At 37.2% G+C, this 21,964-nt stretch overlaps 3 protein-coding genes across 3 annotated transcripts; 1 reads left to right on the forward strand and 2 right to left on the reverse strand.

The window, feature by feature from the left end:
- The first annotated feature begins 2,947 nt into the window (after positions 1–2,947).
- On the forward strand, positions 2,948–4,031 carry LOC117921098 (auxin-responsive protein SAUR40-like). Its single transcript, XM_034838893.1, has one exon. It carries the CDS (start codon positions 3,365–3,367, stop codon positions 3,779–3,781), a length of 417 nt encoding a protein of 138 aa, XP_034694784.1. The 5' UTR covers positions 2,948–3,364; the 3' UTR covers positions 3,782–4,031.
- Positions 4,032–7,234: 3,203 nt separating this feature from the next.
- On the reverse strand, positions 7,235–12,379 carry LOC117920071 (thylakoid lumenal 15.0 kDa protein 2, chloroplastic-like). Its single transcript, XM_034837423.1, has 6 exons — positions 12,055–12,379; positions 11,513–11,616; positions 7,949–8,039; positions 7,764–7,832; positions 7,585–7,694; positions 7,235–7,484 (listed from the first exon to the last, which is right to left on the reverse strand). Exons 1-6 carry the CDS (start codon positions 12,248–12,250, stop codon positions 7,392–7,394), a joined length of 663 nt encoding a protein of 220 aa, XP_034693314.1. The 5' UTR covers positions 12,251–12,379; the 3' UTR covers positions 7,235–7,391.
- Positions 12,380–13,256: 877 nt separating this feature from the next.
- Positions 13,257–18,751, reverse strand: LOC117921346. Its single transcript, XM_034839219.1, has 3 exons — positions 18,563–18,751; positions 13,636–13,714; positions 13,257–13,515 (listed from the first exon to the last, which is right to left on the reverse strand). Exons 1-3 carry the CDS (start codon positions 18,712–18,714, stop codon positions 13,447–13,449), a joined length of 300 nt encoding a protein of 99 aa, XP_034695110.1. The 5' UTR covers positions 18,715–18,751; the 3' UTR covers positions 13,257–13,446.
- Positions 18,752–21,964: the final 3,213 nt, after the last annotated feature.

Below are 21,964 nucleotides of genomic sequence, written 5' to 3' on the forward strand. Positions count from 1 at the left end.
TACAGCGTCTCTCCCTCAAATATTTAACAAATTTTCTAAATCAGTTCCCATACTTTAGATGAGCATACTTAGCCAAAAATAAAATTAATCATCTGTAGTTTTCAGGAAGAAAATCCCACTAAACACTTCTAATGTCAATGCCAAAGGCCTGAAGCAAGCCTCCAATTTCTCATTATTTTGCATTAATTCCGAATCATGGCCTGCAAAAGGGGCATGGAAGTTCTTTGAAGGACCTATAGTATGCTCACGTTGAATAGTAAGAGTTCAGAATCTAACGAGAAGTTGGGAATGTTCTCTGTATAAAAACTATTGCTTTTCGACAGGTTTACAGCAAAACAGTTGTGTTCCATTATTATTGGCTCCTTTTTGGTCGAAAAGATAAGAATCAAAAAGCATAAAATCTAACAAGAAAACTTAGAATCCAATAGCAATAGAACCCTGTTCGGGATCCATGTTCATAAGGGCACCTAGCTTAATGGGGGCCTCACCTTATTACCGGTGAAAGTATGCTTAAAGCGCCTATATCAAATCAAGGCTAAGCTGCGAACCTCATTTCATGCTAGCTCATGCTGTCGCCTATCATGGATTCATGGGGTCAATAAAATCATGCAGCATCAAAGGTCGGTCAGCCAAAAACTATGGACATATGAGAGTCATTCAATTTCTTATCCCTTATAGCTGGGATCCAGTGGCTTTAACAAGGTCATATATGACCCCGGACACAGACCCTACCATTTGGCCCCTACCCTTTTAAATGTGCATCTATTTGTTACCCATCCATCGGACACTAATACTAGCAAAGCTACCATTATTCGGGGCAGTGCTATTTACATTTCACCTGCTTTGCTTAAATGAATGTCCTCAGCATGTGTCGTTTGAAAAAGCAGAAAGCGGAGCACAGATGGCACTCCAGTGAAGTCGGAGTTTCTGAGATAATAATATTGCTTTAAGTTCAATCATCTTTCCATGACAAAATTTGAAGATTTCATGGGATTAATGCAATTGATTTTGATGTCTTAACATGGTGGAAATGCTCTCCATGAAGGCCCAAGTTCTGAGCATTGATGGTGAGGTCATTGAAAGACATTAATGGAGTTTGAAGAAATTTCATGAGAACTGTCATATACTTCCATATTAATGTTGTGGCTAATTAATAATTCAACAACAATGATGTTGAACGGTTGGGTAAACAAAGGGTAAGATGATTTATTATGATGGGTTTGATGATAATGACAACTATGAGGCGGCCAGTTGCGATTAAAAATAACACCAGGCAAAGAAAGTCATATGGTAACTGCTGCCAGTATTATTAGAAGAGACATGAAAGGGCAAGTTGAAGGCAAGATCTGCAGACCCTTTCTATCTCTTGACACCACATGTCACGTGGCTGACACCGATGCCGGGGAGGGAGTGAGGTACGTACGTTCTTACTATTCATCCACGGTACGGTACCACGTTACCTGGCACTGGTACCACGGTGAACATGGATACTGTCCTGCTAGTGAAATTACAGATGATGACACAGAAGTATCTCATCCCATTGCCCCCACTTCAATCCCTCTTTTCTCTCTGCCTTCCTTTTCTCCTGTCCATTTCCGGCTCTTCTGGGTGTTGAAGATCCTTTGTGGTCACTGCAAATAAAGTCACACAACCATGGAGGGTTCTTCACTGAATTGGGCTGAGTTCAAACCACGCCAAGATCAAGGGGGAATTTAACCATGGAAGAGTTGCTGCTAAGTAGAAAGTTGATCAATTACATAAAAGCTGTTTTCCTTGTTTGGTACTTGATCAAGGTCAGTTTCAGCAAAGCTGAGTAGCTTGCTTCTTCCTAGTTTGTCTCTTATTGACCATTTTGGGTGTTAAACCAATGAAGGGGAGAAGTAAATAAATGGGGAAACAGCTACTGTATAACAGTACAGGCTATCCGTTTTCTCTGTTCATTTCCTTGTAGGGATGCCAAGTAAAAGATATCACTAGGAAACAGAAGGATGAAGACTAAAACTCACTTTCACCATACATTCTGCAGACCTGCAGTCTTATTCTGAAAATTCAATTGTGGATAGATGAAAAACCATCCCATCAGAAAATGTTTATGCCAAAAGCTCAAATATGAAGGAAGATAAATCAGGTAACTGTTATTTAATCAACTAAATTAATCACTATCTTCATCATTCTCTCTTGTGTGTGTATGCGTACATATTCATTAGCAAGTTGTCTTCATCCAGCACAGCTTCCATGATTCAATACTGGATCTGAATGACATTTCACACTTAGTCAGCCATTGTTTCCATTTTCTTTGGACCACCGGCTTCTGATCAACCTGATTCCACAAACTGTTTTCCTAAGATTTCAGGGCCTTTCCCAATAATTGACATGATTTTAAGCCGGTTTTGTAGAATTGCTTACACCTACCTCAGAAATTCAAAACAAGACGGCACATATTCAACAAAAGCAAGAGACTCCCATTTGTCAACTTGAGGAAGAACTGTCGGTAGTATATTGGTTCCTTGTTCTGTCCACCGATAATAGAGATTGTTGTCAATTTCTACATTCGAAATTCAGTATGCAAACCAAGAACAATTGGAGCAACATTATCCTTCTGCTTGGGACCATGAATCCATGACTCAGCTAATGTATTAATACCCTAAGAGGGGCATCAATTGCCCGGTGTAAAACTATTTCCTAACCCCATATCTGGCCTTGCTTTGGCTCATACCACTGGCAGTTTCCAGATTAGAGTAATAGTGTTGTAATGCAACCTTCTCTTTAACCCCCCTAAGGTCCAAAAGGTTCTGGATAGTGACTACTTTATTGATTAAATATACGTAGTGTGGTATTATTGGTTTTCCTCTTCCAACACGAACTGCATGTTGTACTCCAAGTCTTCAATCAAATGGCTAGCATTAAAGAGGAAAAGCTATTTCCTGTGTTATGGCCAAAAAAAATAGAAGCCTTGAAGCCTCAAATACAGCTCAGTTGGATGCCAAAAGATCTTGACTGTGAAAAAATAAACACTTCTCACCGCCATTAAACACTGGACTTCATGGATTATCCTAAATAAAAGGGTAGAGAGAGAGAAAGAATGCCTTTAATATGGGAGCCTTTCGTAGCTGTACCGCGTACGGTTGCCCCATTTTCAAGACCCCACCATGCAAGGAAAAACATGGGAAATAACCCATCAAAATGCATTAAATGATGCGTAGTCTCACCAATATACAATTGGCCCTACGATGAACAGCGTAGAAATTTCAGCTATGTCTCCCATCTTGTTCGCACACCCGTATAAATTAGCTCATAAGCTCTCTGAAAAAGATAAGAAATCAAATAAGTTTCAAACAAGCTCTTTAACTATCATTACTCTGAGATGTCTGATGCCAAGAGAACTGGGGAAGAAAGCAGAGGCCTAATGAAGCTTGAGCATTTCATTAGAAAACTTCAGCTGGTTCTCTCACTCGTACCATCTAAAAGGATGGTGGTTCAGGATGATGTTGAGTATGATGAAGAACTGGAAGCAGCAACAATGGTGCCGGATGATGTAAAGGAAGGCCATTTTGCAGTCTGGGCGGTTATGGGTGGAGAGCCAAAGAGGTTCATTGTTGATTTGTGCTACCTTACTAATCCTGCATTCTTAAGGTTGCTGGAGCAAGCTGAAGAAGAATATGGATTTGAACAGAAGGGAACTCTTGCAGTCCCTTGTCAACCGGAAGAGTTACAGAAGATTCTGCAACCCAGGAGAGAGCCAACTGCAATGGCTAGAAGGTGGGCTACCTGTAAATTATGATGCCATCACTAGACAAAGTTGCAAGAAGAATATATATATCTATTCTTGTATTCTTTTTAGATAGCTTCTCCAAGTTGGTTGTTCTTGGTTTCTTGGAGCAGGTATAATCATAGTACTTCTCTGATTATTTCCTCTTTTGTTAAAAGTTAGCATTGATCTGTAATCATCTGTTCAAAGGACATAATGATTTGTGAATTGATTAAGCATCATACTTTATGTACACAAACAGAGGACTCCCTCTTTCCTTTTCTCCCTGGTATTGTGCAAATCATTATCTGGGTTCTTCAAACTGATATCATAACAGGCTATTTACTACAATAAATGCTAAAAACAGCTTGTTGTATCGAAATTATAGACAAACTAAAGCAGCAATAGTGTAAAAATCATTGGATCTAATAATGTACTGATCAGTTTCATATTTGATTAAATACCTGCATATTAACAGATTACATGGCTCTTTAAGCACCAACCATCCTTTCTCCAAGTCCTTAACCTGATTTAGCTTCTCACCAGCCCAATCACACTTTTTCCTTTCTTTTTTTTTTTTTTCTGATCTGTCCATTCTATGAAGCTTAATGATTCCTTTCAATCTCCAATTAGGTTATGTATTTCTGAACACATGATTGCTGATTTTATCTTTTGCAATCTTTTCACTCCATTGTTGTATCTTGTAAAGGAGTAAATCATTGATCACTGGGGTTCTGTTCCACACTACATTTTGTGTTCTTGTCCATTTTCACTGGATTAATATAAATACAAGTAATTCATACCATATCACATCCCCACTGTAGCCACCAAACTCTTATCAATTTCCCAATATTGAATGCTTGTAGCTTATTAAAAGAATACAACTGCTGTGACAGTGCACCTATCTCTATGACTGAAGGGACAGCCTGATGGAACAATTTCATCTGTAAGATAAAACCGAAAGGGAGAGTTTCACAGATTGCCAAAAGGGACCGTAAAGCTAAAGATTGTAGAGGGAATGAGGCCCTAATTTTATGGTTGCACTCGGTGCTTTCTCTGTAGAGTTTTTGAGGACTAACCAAAACTACCTCAACAACTCCATAAATATTAGGTAGTGTTGATGACCTGAAAGAAAGAAAAAAATGAGATAATTGATGGCCCTTTTGGTTAGCAAGAAAATAGGAAGGATTCTGTCATTTTGCAACTGTTTGGGGTCGGATTGGTCGTTACCAAATTCAAAATTCGTCTCTCCTCACCACTTACAACAGATGACGAGAATATGCATGGAAGTTCCTTCAGGAAAACAATATCCAAATTTTCTTTGGACAAAGTCGCTGTCGGTTCCCTATCTATAATTAAAATATAAAAAGGAAAATGTAAAAGGCAAAAAAAGAAAAAAGAAAAAATCATCATCATCCACAACAAGAACACCTGGGGAAGAACACAAACTAACATAAAAGAGGAGTTAATCTAGATTTTTATGGCTAGCAAAAATTGAAATGAAAGAGAATAGCCTCTGATGAACAAAATATTCAGACCAAGTAAACTCTTTATTTCCTCTTCTTCTCCTTTTCTTAGGCAAGGATACTTGAGTAGCACAGAAGTTAACTCTTAAGTTAATCGCTTCCAGATGTGGATTGACTAGAGCCCAGTTTTGGAACATCAAGATATCAAATATGCATTATTAATAACAAAACAAAGTACTGTAATTCATGTATTTAGCCGAATGCTCCTGAAATTGATCAGTTTTAGACTTCATGAACTGCTAAGAAACCTATTATAAGAACTTGACGGCAGAAAAAACTCAACTGGTCCACCTTAAGTTGAAAGGTCTCTATCTAGCAATTAGTAAAGCACCCTCTAAGGCTAACAACAATACAGAAGCAAGCCTAATTATCGAGCTACTTTCTCTACTAATGCTATAACTAACAAGTGAGCTCGAAGCTTGGGCATGCTTAAGGAAAAACCGATAGCGTTTCCCCTCAATAGATCCACTGATAGCGGTCCCCAGGAACAAGACAAGTTCCCTTTTTGACTTTTTCCAACACAACCCTGAAAAGGAAACCTAACAAATGGCTGTGTGGTGTATATCTCAAAATTCTTGCCAGAAAATATAATATATTTAGGCTTTATGGCCCACAGCTATCAAATTATGGTCAGATCTGGATGCAAGCGCACCACCAGTCACCTGCCAGTCATATAAACACACAGGTGATGGGCATAAATTTATGATACCCTTCTATCATTGGGAAATGATGTATGGTAATATTTGTTTGTTACTGCATAAAACTGTTAACTTCCACATCTGCAATCCAGTGAATGCTGAATTATCTCAGCAGGACAGAACATGGAGACCCATTCTCATGAGTCAAGATTCAGGAAGAGAAAAGGGTTAAAGATGTCCAACAGGGGAGCTCAGTAAGTTAAAAAGAATGCTGCATTTTGTAGAACCAATCCTTTCCCACCCCACTCTCTTCAACCCCCAGAAGAGTTATGCAATTATTTCCATGATATTCTTTTTGGTTGTTTTAACTTTCCTAAAAGAAATTACTGACAAGGATGACAACTAAGAATTGGATCCAAGTATAGTTATGTTTTTATGCTAAGATAATGGAGGTATTTCTGTGGACGAGCACTCCTAGTTAATGGACAGACAGACTGTTTGCCTTCTTGTTTATCTTGTTTCCAGGAATGCACCCGGGAACAAAGGAGAGAGAGGATTAATAGATAGAACCAATTAAGATCCCCTTTTAGGAACCAAAATACTGTAGGTGAGTACAAATTCATTTATTTACTATTTAGTCTAGATATATTTCAAATAAAGATGTTGCAGAAAAGTGCTTCATCCCAACTGCTTAACAAATAAAGATTTCAGTTTCATTTTCCTCTCTGTCCTTTTTCGATTCTTACATTTTTTTAATTACAACCACTCAAATGCATTTCAGAATAAATAAATAAATAAATAAATCATGCAAGACAATGAATATTCACTATCAAGCTATGCAAAATATTTCCAAAAATTCAATAAACAACAGATTGTTAGTTAGCAATAACTCCATTTTCTATTAGGAAAGTTCCACTTTTGAAAGCCTGTGTTAAAATGGGCAAAATGAGATGGTAATCATAAATACATAAAAAAACCAATGAGCATTCTGATGATTACCAAGTCCTATTTAGTTGAAGGACACTGCATGCTCCAAATATAAGTAAATATTAACATAAGAAGTATATGTCTATGCCTTTTGGGCATCTAAAACATGAAGAAGAGTTTACGGGCTTTTTCCATGGCCCTCCTCACAGCAACACTCAAGGCTTTGGTCAAACAGTCATTTCACAGTACTGAATGCAGACTCAAAAATTTCAAGTTGCATTATGCCTTATTTTTATTTTTATATTTTTAAACAAATATTCACAGGTACTGAAATTTGCCGTGGGCTCAATCCATGGGTTTTTTTTCTTTCTTTCTTTCCTATCTTTAAACAAATCTAGAGGAAGCATGACATTGTTCCTTCATCCATTTGAACTTTATAATACATAATATGCGTCCCTTGTAAGGGCTACATATTTATTACAAAAATCGTTTTACAAGAATGAAACCTGAAATTTTGTAAAAGAGAATTCATTTCCAGTATCCTTGGTGGTACTATTTTACCTCTGAGCAATTATTTGGGCCCACAGGTTCTCTCAAGCAATTTGATATTGCCATGACAGCAGCTTCAATGGAAGCATCTTCCCCCTGTTTCAGCCATTTGATAATATAACTATACTTTCTAATAAAACCATAAGCAACGACTGACAAATAAGATACAGTGATCCAAGCAACAGGGTGAGTTCACCTTCTCTTTCCAGTAAAATATATTTCCATACTTCCCAGCCAAACGGCTCCAGAAACTACGTGGAATGTCTAAATCAACTGAAGCCCCCACATTGAAATTGAGTATATTACCTGGCCAAAAAGACAAATTCAGCTAACTGAAAATGTAGTCTAAAGAGAGTAGCATGTTGAATCCTTTACCAAAGGTGGGATCAGCAACAAAGACAATAGTTCTATCATCTACTTGCCAAAATTCTTTAATGGCCAACCCTGTAAAAGTTGAGGAATTAAAGTGATTTCAGTTGTTCCTTCAATTTTTTAAACTAGGACAAACAAAAGTAGGAAGAAGTAAAGAAATAAATTATTTAAAGATCAATAAAATATACCAGGGGTGTCAGGATAGTTCTGAGCTAGAACTCTCAACTTGAATCCTGTATCCTTTTCAATATTAGTGATCTCCTGTGCCAGCCTCTTCTCCTGCAAATTATCCACATAGCATTAGAATGTTCTCTTCATTTGCTTGTGTTGTTTCAATGGCAGCACTACTTCCAGATTCGCTGAGAAAACCAAAATAATGCTAACCAAGAGACCTACAGGGGACATAGGTCATGAAAGAGACCAACCCACCAAAATCACTCTATTAACCTAGTTCAGAATCTTCATATAAAGGTCTAACTAATTCAAAGACTATGATAGAAATCAGAAGCTTTAAATGTGACAAATGAGTTGTAATTGAAAACTTGAACATGGCCAAGGGAAGAGATTAGGTTAAAGGTTTAAGAACTATAAACATGGAAGAGATTGAATATGCACTCCTGAGATAACTTAATAACATTAGACAAGAAAAGTTTCCAGTTGAAGAACAACTTGGTCCTTGAGGATGGTAAAGCACGCTAGCTGCAAGAAAAGGGCTGCGCTAATGTGCTTTACTTTGATTGCAGCATGGAAGGGGATCCATTGAAATAAAGGATCAAGATTCATTCCCTTTCTAATCAAATAAGGGTTGGGGATGGGCACAGACACATCGCAGAATTCATCATGACATGATCTTTTGCTTGAGAAGCTATATCTTCCATCAGAGATTACAATCCAGAACAGAATCAGAATAATGTATTGGCAAGAATGTTAGACCATAAAGGAGCTATCATATCCATTTTGTTAGCTCAAGGTTTCCCCACCATGGATTTTGATTATTAAAAAACCAAAGAATAGATATTCAATGGTGTTGTTTATGCAGGTTTAAAATTAACAAATCAATAGAAGGATCAAATCAAGCCAAGGACACAAGACCATGCACCAAGAGAAGCGTTCCAAGTATTAAAAAATGATTTTTGGTCCTTATGCATGTAAAGTTGAGGTGTGCTAAGTTAGGATTGAATAAAAATGTTCAAAGTCACCTTACCTTTAGTTTTTGATAAAAATCTCATTCAATTTCTTCTAAGATTGTCAGAATTTCATTACAAAAATTGGATGAAGTGAAAACCCACCTTTATCAATGCCATTGAAGTACAAACAGTTTTCAAAATTCATAAGGAGTCATACCTAGCCAATGATGCCCCAATGTTTTATAGCTCAAAACTTGGAAAACCACAAAATAGAATGAGAAGAAGGCTTCCGGTTGATCGGTCAAGGAGGGACTGAGGCAGGAAAGTGGCAGTGGCCACCAGTCTCACAGCCGGTTGATGGACCCCAACCGGTTGAGCTATCGGTCAACTAGTACTGCAACCAGTTGGGCAATCTGGCCCTCCAGCGATCACTTACACAAATGGCTAGTTGGTGGTCAACTGTTCAGTCGACCAGTTAAAATTGTGCCCAACGACTAGTTTCAACTTCAAACTCCTATTTAAGACTCAAACTTCATTTATGAGGTGACCTACTCCTAAAAATCATTGATACCTTATGTAAAAGAGCCTTCATTGCTTTCTTTGAGTGCACCCATTCTTAAACTTGAATAATCATTGATACCTTGTATTAAAAAGTTCTCATTGTTTTTTTTAGTGCACCTACTCTTAAACTTGAATAACTAGTTGGTGCACCCTTGATCCTTGTATTTCAATTGTATTTTGAGCTTTATTGCAAACTAAGAGAGGCAAAATTGAGTTAATTACCCTTTGTATCTTGTGGGAGGATTTTGTTTAGGTGTGAGGGAGCACTTAAGACATTGTAAAGGTCCATTGGAACCTTGAATCCAAGTGTACAAGGATTTGAAGGCTTTAATCCGAGAAAACTTTGGATTAATGAAAAGAGCCTCAAGCTTAAGAAGAAGTTAAGGAGAGTGGAGATAGATAATTGCTGAACCACTATAGTATTGTGTTTGCATCTCTTTTGTGTTTGCATCTCTTTCCTTTCTTCTCTATTTACTTTTTTTGTTATTGCATTACTAATTGTAATTTGCACTATAGTTTGCTCAAAAATTTTAAAATTAGAACAACAAACAGGTATTCACCTAGGTTGGCTTAGCTAGTCTTCACACATTTAAGTTAGGTCAGCCTCTCTTTGGGGTTTCATATATTAGGACGTTATGTTCATAATGATATGTACTTGCTGTTGGTACTCTAGAGAAACAAATCTTGATTGAACCTATATTTGCTCGATGGATACAATCTACTCAAGGTAAAGCTTCATATGGGTTTGATGTACTTTTATCTTCAATGAATGGTGTGGTCTTCAATGAGGCGCAAAGCATATGGTTGCTTTACATACAACTACACTAATCTGAATGAAAGGCATTTAGATGCACATGGTTCCAAGTTAATACCAGATAAAAAGGACTTCAGTAATAGTTTTCCTTGCAATGGTCCTGGGTGAGGTGGTTGTGATATTACAGTTTGGAATAATTTTATTTGGCAAATTTCTGGATGTTAGATACTGTAGGATGGGTCACTTTTCATTGGCATTGGAAGCACATCTCATTATGGCAGGGTAACATTTCACAATTTAATGAATCTTCCACTTATTTGATTGCATGATAGAGAGATTCTTCATGGTTAAACTACTCAAAACTCAACAATGGGTATACCCTTTTGGTAATCAGTCTGGGCATGCAAAAAAAGGGTGTCTCGCCTTAAACTAAGATGTGTTGATAATGAGATGGACATTGAGATCTAGTTTTTTATTTTTTAGTTGATTTCTGATTTCAAACTTCCTAACCCAGTCCAGCCAGCAGTTGACTCTATGTATCATTCACAGATGGAAACTTCCAAAAACCGGTGAGAGGTTCCTACTCTTCTTTGATCCATCTTAGGGCCGAGTGGCAGACTCAACCCAACTGGAAGTGCAATGTATCTGGAAACTCAGGATCGTAAATGGATTCAGGTACCATTCTGATCACCTTTTTCATGATCTTTTCTGGAGGTAGAACCACGGTGAGTGGTCTGCATTTCAACCCTTATTTCTGTCTTGTCTCCTCGCCAAGGTAGTATTGCTGAGAGGGCCATCCCTATCTTGTTTGTCCAACTAGATTTTCATTGTGGTACTCAAATTCTATTTGTAATAGCTCCTGACTACTTTTCTTTTTGAGTGCTGATAAGCAATGGAAATCGTATTGGCAGCCAGGGCAAGGTTGGTCCAAGCAAGAAAGGCATTGAAGTCTAATAAAACCTTCCCTGGTTTAATATAGAAATCGATTCTTAGAAAGAGATGCATGCCAGGGCATTGTGAATTGTGCCTAAGGTAGCAAACATTATGAACTTTTCCTTCCACTTCAAAAATTATAGAAAGCCTTAAATGTAGAATCTGATACTAAAATCAACAAAATAACAGCAGCTAATTTATAACTATGCTTGATATGATATCAGTCTAGAAAAAACACTTCCTCTAACTGGTGTGGTGTAAATATTCCCAAGAGAATGACTCTAAAAAAATAACAGAAAATCCAAAGAAACAGGCAGTACCTAGAAATGCCAACAGTAATGATAAACCAAAAAAAGAAGACGAAAAATCAAACACACCTGGCCATCAGAGAGGAAGCCCGCAACATCAATAACTGGACTAAATTCTTTCGGGAGCAAGTCTGGCTTGTTAACCCCAACCTTTGCCTCAGCACATTCAACTCCTACAAAGTTTGGTTTTTTTCTCTTTTGAGTCTTCTGTCTGATCGAAGAAAAAAGAATTTTCCAACATCTTGCATAACTCAAAAGAAATATAGTTCAAAAAAACTAAATATAGGTTGCAAAAATGAAAAGGGACAAATGGAGGGGCCAAATTACAACAAGTGAACTGCAATTACAGCACCATCTTTATATTCAAGCGTATGCCATTATTCATTTCAAACGTTCTTCATATGCCCAAACACAACAAACCTCTAATCTAATCCAGAGGGGTCCCATGACTTGTGTTTGATTCCCAACCTTAAAATGACAGACCCCCAGAATTCCAAGTTAAAATGCAGAACCATTATGCAAATGAAACAAATTCAACCGCTATGAGCAGAATCTGTAGAGATAGAGATCATCGTAAAAATAGGAATGAAGCAATAAAGCATTATAAAGACCTGTAAAGGTGAGAGATAGGCCGAGGGTGAGCGCGCTGGAGAGGGCTAAGTTGACAGCTTTGGAGCGGAAATGAGTAACCCAGTTGCCGAAATTAGCTAATCTTTTAGTTGGAAAGGGTGGAGGAGAGAGTTGAAGTGAGGCCGTTGCTGCCAGAGATGAAGATGGAAGATGCTGATAACGAAGAAAAACTGCCATTTCTAGTCAGACTGCAACCTGGATTTTGGATTTCGGATAGGATAACAGTGACGAAAGAGCGGGGGGAGACAGTGCACCACGTCAGATGAGTCTACAAAATCTTGTATTTACAATTCTGGTAATTTCAAGCACTTTATAGTTTCTTCTAGGTAGGGGTTTGTGGTGAAGTCCCTTACAGTTGTTACAGTGAAAAACAAGAGGGCCACGATTATTTATTTATTTCATATTTTTCCTTTCTTCTTCGGTCAAACTCAGACAAGTTCACTTTTTGTTTATTTATTATTTATTTATTTGGTTCGTTTTATAAGTTTTGAGAGTTTAATGTCTTTTTAAAATTAGATGGATCGGTATGATTTAATTTAACTCATCATAAACTTCTAAAAAAAAAATGAGAAGGCCAGCTCAGAGATTGCAGCCCTCGACTGCTGAGCCGTCAGGAAATAGCCATCATCCACACCAGTCCTCGAGACATTTAACAATGTGGTGCCTGCTGCACGGATCCCCTCCTGTGTGCACGGAGGGCTTACCCAGAAGTTGGAACTCTAGCTTGGCTCATTGTTATGGTTCACTTGAAGCCAAAGCCTGTTCCAAAAGACCCAAAATTTAAGGAGATGTTATAATGGCCAATTTCTGCAACTGTACAACCTCGGCCGTTCCTTGTCAAACAAAAATATGAAACAGAAAATTATGGGCGTGAAGCACCCATGAACTTAAACAAGCCTGAGCATGCTCGAACCTGCAAAAAGAACTCACTTGGCACGGTTCATTGCCCATTTACATGCATTCCAAATTTGTAATCATCAGCTATCAAGGGGCATGCTGCTGGCACTCTATGGGAAGAAACATAAGAGGCGATTGCAATTTGCAATTACTATCCTATTACAGTTGCTGCATTCGCTGGATCCATTTCTTACTTCAGTTTGGGTTTTAAAATTTTAACACAAAATATTCATCCATCATTCACTGATCTTTTTCTAGCTCTTTCATGTTGTAAATGGGCATAAAATGGTAATAGAATACGCTTAAAAATAAATGTACTTAAATATGCTGCATTTAGTTGCGAAGCTTTAAATTCAACAAACTAGGGTGGGGGAAGAGGAGGAAAATAGCATAAGCCTCCATCTTCAGGCTACAATAGTTTCATTGTTTTAAAAAGTTCAGAATGAAAGCAGAGCAGGCCAACATGGAAGATACATCTAGGGGAAGTAGACAGGCCAGTTGAAGTAGTACGAGTCACGGAGGTCCCTGTCCATGTACTGGTTCCACTGGAAAAAACAAATATTTGAATTCAGCAAAAAACCACCCAGATTAGACATTATCATTTAAGTATTAAAAACTAAGAAGCATGACTATGGGGAATTGCAGATCGAGATGAAATGCCATACCTTGAATTTATATGGTTGCTTTTTTGCCAGTGCTTTCTTCCAGTGATGTTGCTCAAATAACATTGCTTTGTCATGCCAACTGCACATTAGAAGTAGTCCAAGATTTAAGGCTGAATGGTTTTTATTTAATATTTCAGGATGAAGTACAGAGTCAAATTTATTGATTAAAAGAAGGCAAAATTGTTTACATAGCCCAACTTTATAGGGAAGTAATTGAACAGGATGCTCACAAAGAACCCAAGCAAATAGATAGATAAGCTACAAATTAATCAGGGAAGTAATTGAACAGGCAGGCAATAGCAACTCAACCCTACATGTGAAAAATTATGATCTCATAAGATGGGCTTTCTACCTTCTTTTTTTCCCCTTTTTTCTATAAATGTCTGTGTTTTGTTAAGCACAAGTTTCTAACATTTGCAGATAAATTTTTAAATACAGGTACACCTCAGGAAAATACCGTTGTATTCTTTGCTAATTAGAAACATTATTTAACAAAAACAATGTTGCACACTATTTTAATGCAAAAAAGTTGCCACTTCTACTCACCTTCCAACACCCTCATGCTAAACAAAAAGAGCCTGATGAATAAATGGGAAATTACATAATAGAATCTCATGCGATAAAAATATTGTTCCTAGTAAACATTATGGGCATTTTTTTAAAGATAAGCTAGCAAATTCTATTTGTAGTGCCATTACACCATGATGTGTCAAGTAGCACTACTTTGGTGACTGGTTAATGAAACTTAGATGGAATATGGCTTCACTTCCTTTAGGGTATACATAAGGGAAATTTCACCAATCAACCATGTATTAGGCCACATTTTAACATCCAATGTTGAATTGTTTCAGTATTTTATACATCAGTGGAAAAACTTCGAGTGAAAACCTCTGTGTATATTCATAAATACAGTTTCATACTTGTATATGGGGATTTGATTTTCAAAACTAATATATACTATGGCTTCTCAATCCCCATGATTCAGGCCACATTTGAATCCTATTGCACTTTGGCCGCATTGTTGGGACTTCGTGAAGAATGTAGTCTTGGGCTTCTTCAGGGAGCTTTATGAGTAAGGCCTTTTAAAAGTTTAAATGCATGTTCTTGATCTTTTTGTTTGTTTTTTTTTTTTTTTTTTTTTTTTTCCTGATAGATAAAAAAGGAAGATATATTAGAAAGTGCTGCCAAAAAAGCAGCCCAAGGTATACAAAAAGTATACAGCTACCACCAGCCTCCACCACAAATGTCATGTTCTTGATCTTAGTCCCTTAGAAAGGAGAGGGAAGACTTGAAAGACCTTACACCAATTAGTATGATCAGAGGCTTATATCTCTGATCATACTAATTGGTGTAAGGTCTTTCAAGACTTCCCTCTCCTTTCTAAGGGACTAAGATATTAAGAGCTGCCCCCCTCTGCCTAATATGGACCATTTGGAAAGAAAGGAATAGAAGGGCATTCGACGATATTGAGAGGAACGATCAAGATATTAAATCCATTTTTTTGTACACTTTTGTGAATTGGGTTAGGGTATACATAGAGGAACACACATTGTCTTTGATAGATTTCGTTGACTGGCTAGCCACCAAGTAAGGGTCAGGCTTGTTCGTCCTTTTGTTTTTTGCTGATTTGTACTTGGTATACTACGTGTATACCCTTTCTCTAGCCTTTTGGCTCTTAATGAATTTTCTTTACCTATCAAAAAAAAAGTATGATCAGAGGCTTATATATATAAACTACAAGCAAAGGTTTTGGCTAATAGGCTTAAGAAAGTAGTGGAGAGAGTGGTCTTCAATTCATATTAGACCTTTGTTGAGAATAAACAAATTTTGGATCCAGTGCTTATTGTAAATGAGGTCATGGATTCACGGTTGAAGAGTTCTACTAACAGTGTAAGCTTTGACATTGAGAAGAGTCATGACCATGTCAACTGGAAATTCCTGCTCCTAAGTTAGTTAATAGAACTTCCACTAGTTCTTTCCAGAGTTTGAAGTGTTTAAGGCAGGGACTCTTCTCCTCATTTAGAAGAGGCAATGAAGGGGCAGAGGTGTCCTAACTTTTGTTTGTAGGTGATTTCCTAGTCTTCCTGGTACTTTTAGAGATCAAGTGTTGTATCTAAGTTAAACTCTCATGTGGTTTAATGTATTTTCTCAGGCTGAAAATTGATTGGAAGATGAGAGTCAATCCAATTGGGGTATTAGCCAATGTGGAGGAGTTAGGATATAGAGGAGGGGAGCTCACTGCCATTTATTAGGGCCTTCCATTTGGTGCTTCCTTAAATCATTAGGGGTTTGCAATATGGTGGAAGAGAAATTTCACAAAAAGCTCTCTATTGGAAGATACAATACCTATGAATATGTGGGAGATTTACTTTTATTAAAAACACCTAGTGTAGCCAGACAATTTACTTTATATCCCTTTTTGTCATTGCAAGAAGGGTGAACTTGACTTGAAAAGAATCAAAGAGACTTCCTCTGGGGTGAAGAGCACTTGAGAGAGAGTCATACTTTGATTAAATGGTAGATTGATACCAAGGAGAAGGAAAAAAAAGGAGAGTTTCACATTTTTTATTTTTTTTATAAGCACACAGAATAATGTTATAGATAGAGAAAGGGTGATACAAAAAGGAAAGGCTAAAGCACACCAAAGTACACAGAGAGTATACAAAGGGAACCAAGTGCAAAGAACAAAGAAAGGAGGGCAATCAAAGGAAAAACACCACCTGCCCACAACTACTTAGCCCCTAACCAATCAATAAAATTGATCAAAGACATAGTATTTCCTTTTATATCATGCTTGATCCAAAAAGGAAAGCATAAGAGAGGATTTTAGCAATTGATTCAAGGTTCCCAAATCTTCAAAAGCCCTCTAATTACTTTCATGTCATTCTATCCTGTACATCACACATAACTGAATGCTTTTGAATTTTCTGCAGAAAAACCTCTAGCGTCTCTAACTCCCAATCATGGAATTTTGAGTTTGGAAATTGTCAAGTAAAGTGACAGTTGAAAAGTAAAAAAGGCACAACCTACCTCATATCTAGATAACCCCCTAAAAGAAATTTAGGTCATGTGGGAACTTTGAGTTTGGGAATTGTCAAATAAAGTGATAGTTGAAAAATAAAAAAAGGCACAATTGAGAACATGTATCCAATTTGGATCGGAGAATATAGACTTTTCATGTAGAAGTAGTTTAGAATTCTTGAGCTCCAACGAAAGTGAGGTTCTTTGATTGGGAAAGAATTTTGACTTTGTATAAGTTAAAAAGGAGAAGATAGACCTTGGTAAATAGATGTTACCATTGCATCAAACCCTCTTTCATTGTGCTACAACAAGGATCTTGTGACGATTAGTTCTCTCCTTGTTTCATAGTGTAGTGTTGCTTCCTCTAGTAAGAGAAATCCTTTTTAAGGTGACATGGGTTCTTTGCAAAGAAGAAACAGAAGAATGTGTGTAAGGCTGTTTTTTTATACTGATTTTTTACCATTTGGAAAGAGATAAATCAAAGGTCACTTGAAAAAATGGAACAAACAAATCAAGTGCTCACACCTTCTTTTTGTGTACTCTTTTGGTTTATGCTAGTAAGTTCATAGATGAGACATGAATGTCTATTGTAAATTTGGTTGCTTGGTTAGGTACCAAGTAAAGGGAGAGGGTAGTCTTTTTGTCTCTCTCTTCTAGTTCAATGTCGTTTGGCACCTTATGTGTACACTGTATACTTTGGGCAACTTTTTTGCTAGATGCGGTTAATAGTATTTTTTGCTTGCCCATAAAAAATGACAAATCCGAAGTAAAAAGTAAATAAAATCCAAAAAAAAAATGGAGAATGCAAAATACATTTACACAAAAATTAGTACTAATAAGTTTTTCATGTCACTTAAATAGGACTATTACATAAAACCATGGACATCGTGACAAATGACAACAAAAAAATTGAAATGGTAGCATTTCATGAAATCCTAAACAAATCCTATGACATGAGTTATAGCAATGCTCCTCATTCCTTTTCTTTTTCCAAAGCCTATCAAAAAATTGTCCAAACCAAAATAGAAAATCTCCCCCCCACCCAATGTGTTAATTTCCAAGAATACAATTAATGATCAATAAGAGATTTTATTGAAAGAGGGAGAAAGAATAGAAGACCAAAAAAGGACCCAATACAAAGAGTACCCTGAAATCAAAGAAAAGGTAGACCTTGAAGGCTTCAACCCTAATATAAAAATAAATAAATAAACAACCAGGCTGTTAACACAACTGAAACACCATATAACAAGTAATAAGAAATAGCTCAGACAGACACGTCACCGAGAAAATGGAACATTGCACCAAATTATCAAAAGGCACAAGTAATTTAATCCAACAGAACCGAAAATGATATCATCACATGAAAAAATAGGCTGTATTCAATCACATTAAGTGACAGGAAAAACAGAATGGATGCGAATGTTATGTAAAGCAACAGGTTATTGACTTGTTGTTCAATACATCACCTATCATCATTCACCCGTGCCTAATTAATATGAGCCCCATAAAACAAACCCTAAAACACCAATGAGGCGATGGGCAATCCAATTTCCACACTCTTTACTTTTCAACCCTACAATAGAACCTGCATCATACACAACCACTCGTACACGAGACTAAAACCACCTATTCGATATTATCAGCAAACAAATAATATTTTAACCTATGATAATTCAAAAAGAATAGCACGTGCAGAAACAAAAACCCTAAGGCTCCACTTGGAACCCCAGAAAATAGGCAATCCATAATCCACATCCAAGAAAACAAAATATTCCACTCGGCCTAACAATGCATACTTGAGACAGAATTTTCCATGGTCTGAGAAACAAAGATTCAATAGATTTTTCAAAACTCATTTATCAGTTCCCTTATTTTCTCAGCAACCACACAGAAATTGAGAGAGTACTTGAATTGATTGGAGAGCTGCCACATGTAGGGGTTAACCCAAGTGAGTGCCGAGAAGGCGATGGATCCAATCCAGATGTTGACGAATCGGTCCGGGTCGGCGTGTGGGACGCCCGGGTCGCCTCTGTACGCGTTTCCGAAATATTTCTCCATTTTCTCTCTTTCGCCCTACAGCCTCGAGTTCGTATCCGGCCGATAGGGATAGCCTTTTAGCATATGTAGAAGATGCTAGTGAGGTCTGATGGCAGGCGCCCCGTTCGTGTACACGTGGCACATTTTTCTGATGGTGGCACTTTAATTTCACAGGATAAAAATATGCTGACCGTTAGATCAATACCCAGGTGTAAATTATCGGGATTTGATTATGATGGCAGTGGATAGGATTTTTGGGGGAATTTTTTTTTAAATATATATTAATAGCGCAGCCCGCAAAATATTGAAGGTACCGTTAAAAATTATCAAGTGAATAACGTTCTCTAAATATACAAATTTTTTTCTATGTGGTATGTATTTATGAACTTATGATTGAAATATATGTTCAAATATTGAAATCAATTCATTAACTTTTGAGATTTTAATGCTTACATGGTGCTTTTTACGGTGGAAAAGATAAAGGTAGGGATTATAATTTTAAATATGAGTAAATTAGTTAAAAAATAACAATTGAATAAATGAGTAGAAACAACTTTTACCACTAATTTGAATCGAGAACTAAATAATAGGTAAACACAACAAACTTCTATGTGAATTTGAGTTGATCTAATGTCTTTTATATATCCTAGTTGGAGAGTGTTGTTCATTTGTATATGTGGACCTCACATTTCGCTCGATGCATTCTCATCCGATGACGAAACTCGTTTTTTTATTTGATTATTTCATTGATATTCATTTATTTCATTATCAATTGTCAAATCTGTCTCACCTTATTTAGTAGAAACCCGTTTTTAGGGACTTAGAAGGGTGCTACAGTACTTTTACCGTATCTTCCTAATAAGTAATCTGATCCCTGGACCCAAACTCGGTTTTTTATAAACCTATTTTTTCCTTCAGGAGTCGTACTTAAGGTTTTTTTTTTATTTTGTTTTTCCCTTAAAAAATAAAACAAAAATAAGTGGCAACTCCAAATCTTTTTCTAAAAAAAATCATATTTTCACCAAACAAATAAAAAAACGAGTTTCGTCATCGAGTAAGAACACATCGAGCAAAATGCGGGGTCCACAAAATGGCGACTCCACTAGGGATCATGATAAGATAACAATCAAGTCATCGTCTCAATGTGTATCTCGTAAATGAGTATGATCATGCAAATCAATGGAGGTCTACAAATCTTAACTAAAACGGAAATATGCTCTAGTGTCGCATCAGATGTATGGTAGATCGAAAAATCAGACAACATCAGATCATCCATCATCAAATGTGCAATCCCAGTCATCCATATCCACAACTAAATAGGGTCTAAACATCAAAAAGGTGTCTCCCAGAAGAAGAAGCATGATGATATCTAAATATCAACCAAATCTCAAACACCTGTCCAAGTAGGGGTTGTCGAAGATGACATCTAATCCCATGGCCTCAGGGTGGTCTTAAGACACGGGATGTAATGTAGGTTAGGGTGATAAGGTAATAGAAATGAAGGGAAACTAGGCTCAAATACCTAATGAAGGGAAACATAAATGGGTAGATCGCGCATCTGTTGATCGAGTGATGAGAAAGGTTCATGCGGGAGTCTGTGGACCACATATGAGAGGACATATGTTAGCCCGTAAGATCATGAGTACTGGCTATTTTTGGTTGATCATGAAGATAGATTGTTATCAGTTTGTTCAGAAATGTCCAGAGTGTCAGATTCATGGGGACCTTATTCACGTGCCACCTTCAGAGTTACATGCATTGACTTCGCCATGACCATTTTCAGTATGGGGTATAGACATTATTGGAAGATTTCTCTGAAGTATTCTAGTGGTCATGAGTTCATTTTGGTCGTTATCGATTACTTTACCAAGTGGGTGGAAGTTGTTTCATATGCGAGATTGACATCATCTGGGGTCACTAGTTTCATCATATCACACATTATCTGTCGCTATGAAGTCCCTCATGAGCTGATTTCGGACAGAGGAGTACATTTCAGAGTAGATGTTGACATTTTATTATAGAGATACGGGATCCAACATCATAGATCGTATGCGTACAGGTCGTAGACTAACAGAATGGTAGAGACTACGAATAAAAATATTAAGAGGATTTTACGGAGGATGATTAAGACTTCTTAGGATTGGTCAGAGAAGCTTCCATTTGCATTGTGGGCTTATCGGATTTCTTTTCGCACCTCTACAGGAGCCACACTTTACTCTTTGGTGTATGGTATGGAGGCAGTGCTACCAATTGAGATAGAGATGAGTTCATTGAGAGGAGCATTAGAGCAGCAGATTTCAGAGGCAGATTGGGCTTAGGCTCGATTAGACCAGCTCAATCTCCTAGATGAGAGGAGATTGAGGGCAGCATACCATGTTTGTGCCTATTAGAGGAAGATGGCTCGTGCATTCAAAAAGCGGGTCAAGCCTAGACCGCTACATAGAGGTGACTTGGTTTTGAAGGTCATCAAAGGATTGATTAGAGATCCTAGAGGGAAGTTCAGACCCAATTGGAGTAGACCTTATTTCATTAGCGAGCTAACCCCAATGGACACTATATGGTTGATGGATCTAGATGGAAATCGATTCTCGGAGCCAACTAACGTAAATCAGCTGAAGAAGTATTATGTTTGAGACCATGGTCGTAGGATGGGTGGTCATCATTTTGGTTAGCCATGTACCTTGTTATTCCCTTTGACATATAGATCGTTGTTAGCCCATTGAGCCTTGCATATGCATTAGATTCTTTCTTTCTTATTGTCTTGCTTACATTTCTACATTGGGATAGGGCACTTTTGGTGTATGTATGCTTCATTTAGGAGTTTCGTGAGCCTTGGGCCTACATGCACATCTTTCTCTTATTATTTTTCCCACCATCACATTACTGCATTCCATCATATCTCATTGGTTGTGTTCTTCATCTCTTATTCTTTATTCTATTTATACTTGTTTTGCTCCATATTCTCTCCACCCTAAGTGGTGATCCTCATTAGCTCATTACATGGAGGATAGTCATATCATTTCCATTATCTATCCCATGGATATTAATTCAGAGATTCTTAGTTTGAGAAACTCATCTCGTCAAAGAGAGTTTTGTTACCTTATCACTTGAGAGTGTGTCTATCCATTATTGATATCACATTTGAGTTTCATTTGTTTAGGTTTAGGGTATGTGAATTTGTATATATGTAAAAAAAAAAAAAAAACACACACACATGTGTGTATGTGTGTAGCATTCTCCATCGTTAAACATGTATGTTGATATCCGATGG

This window comes from Vitis riparia, chromosome 8 (assembly GCF_004353265.1).
Source record: "Vitis riparia cultivar Riparia Gloire de Montpellier isolate 1030 chromosome 8, EGFV_Vit.rip_1.0, whole genome shotgun sequence".
NCBI classification, from domain to species: Eukaryota; Viridiplantae; Streptophyta; class Magnoliopsida; order Vitales; family Vitaceae; genus Vitis; species Vitis riparia.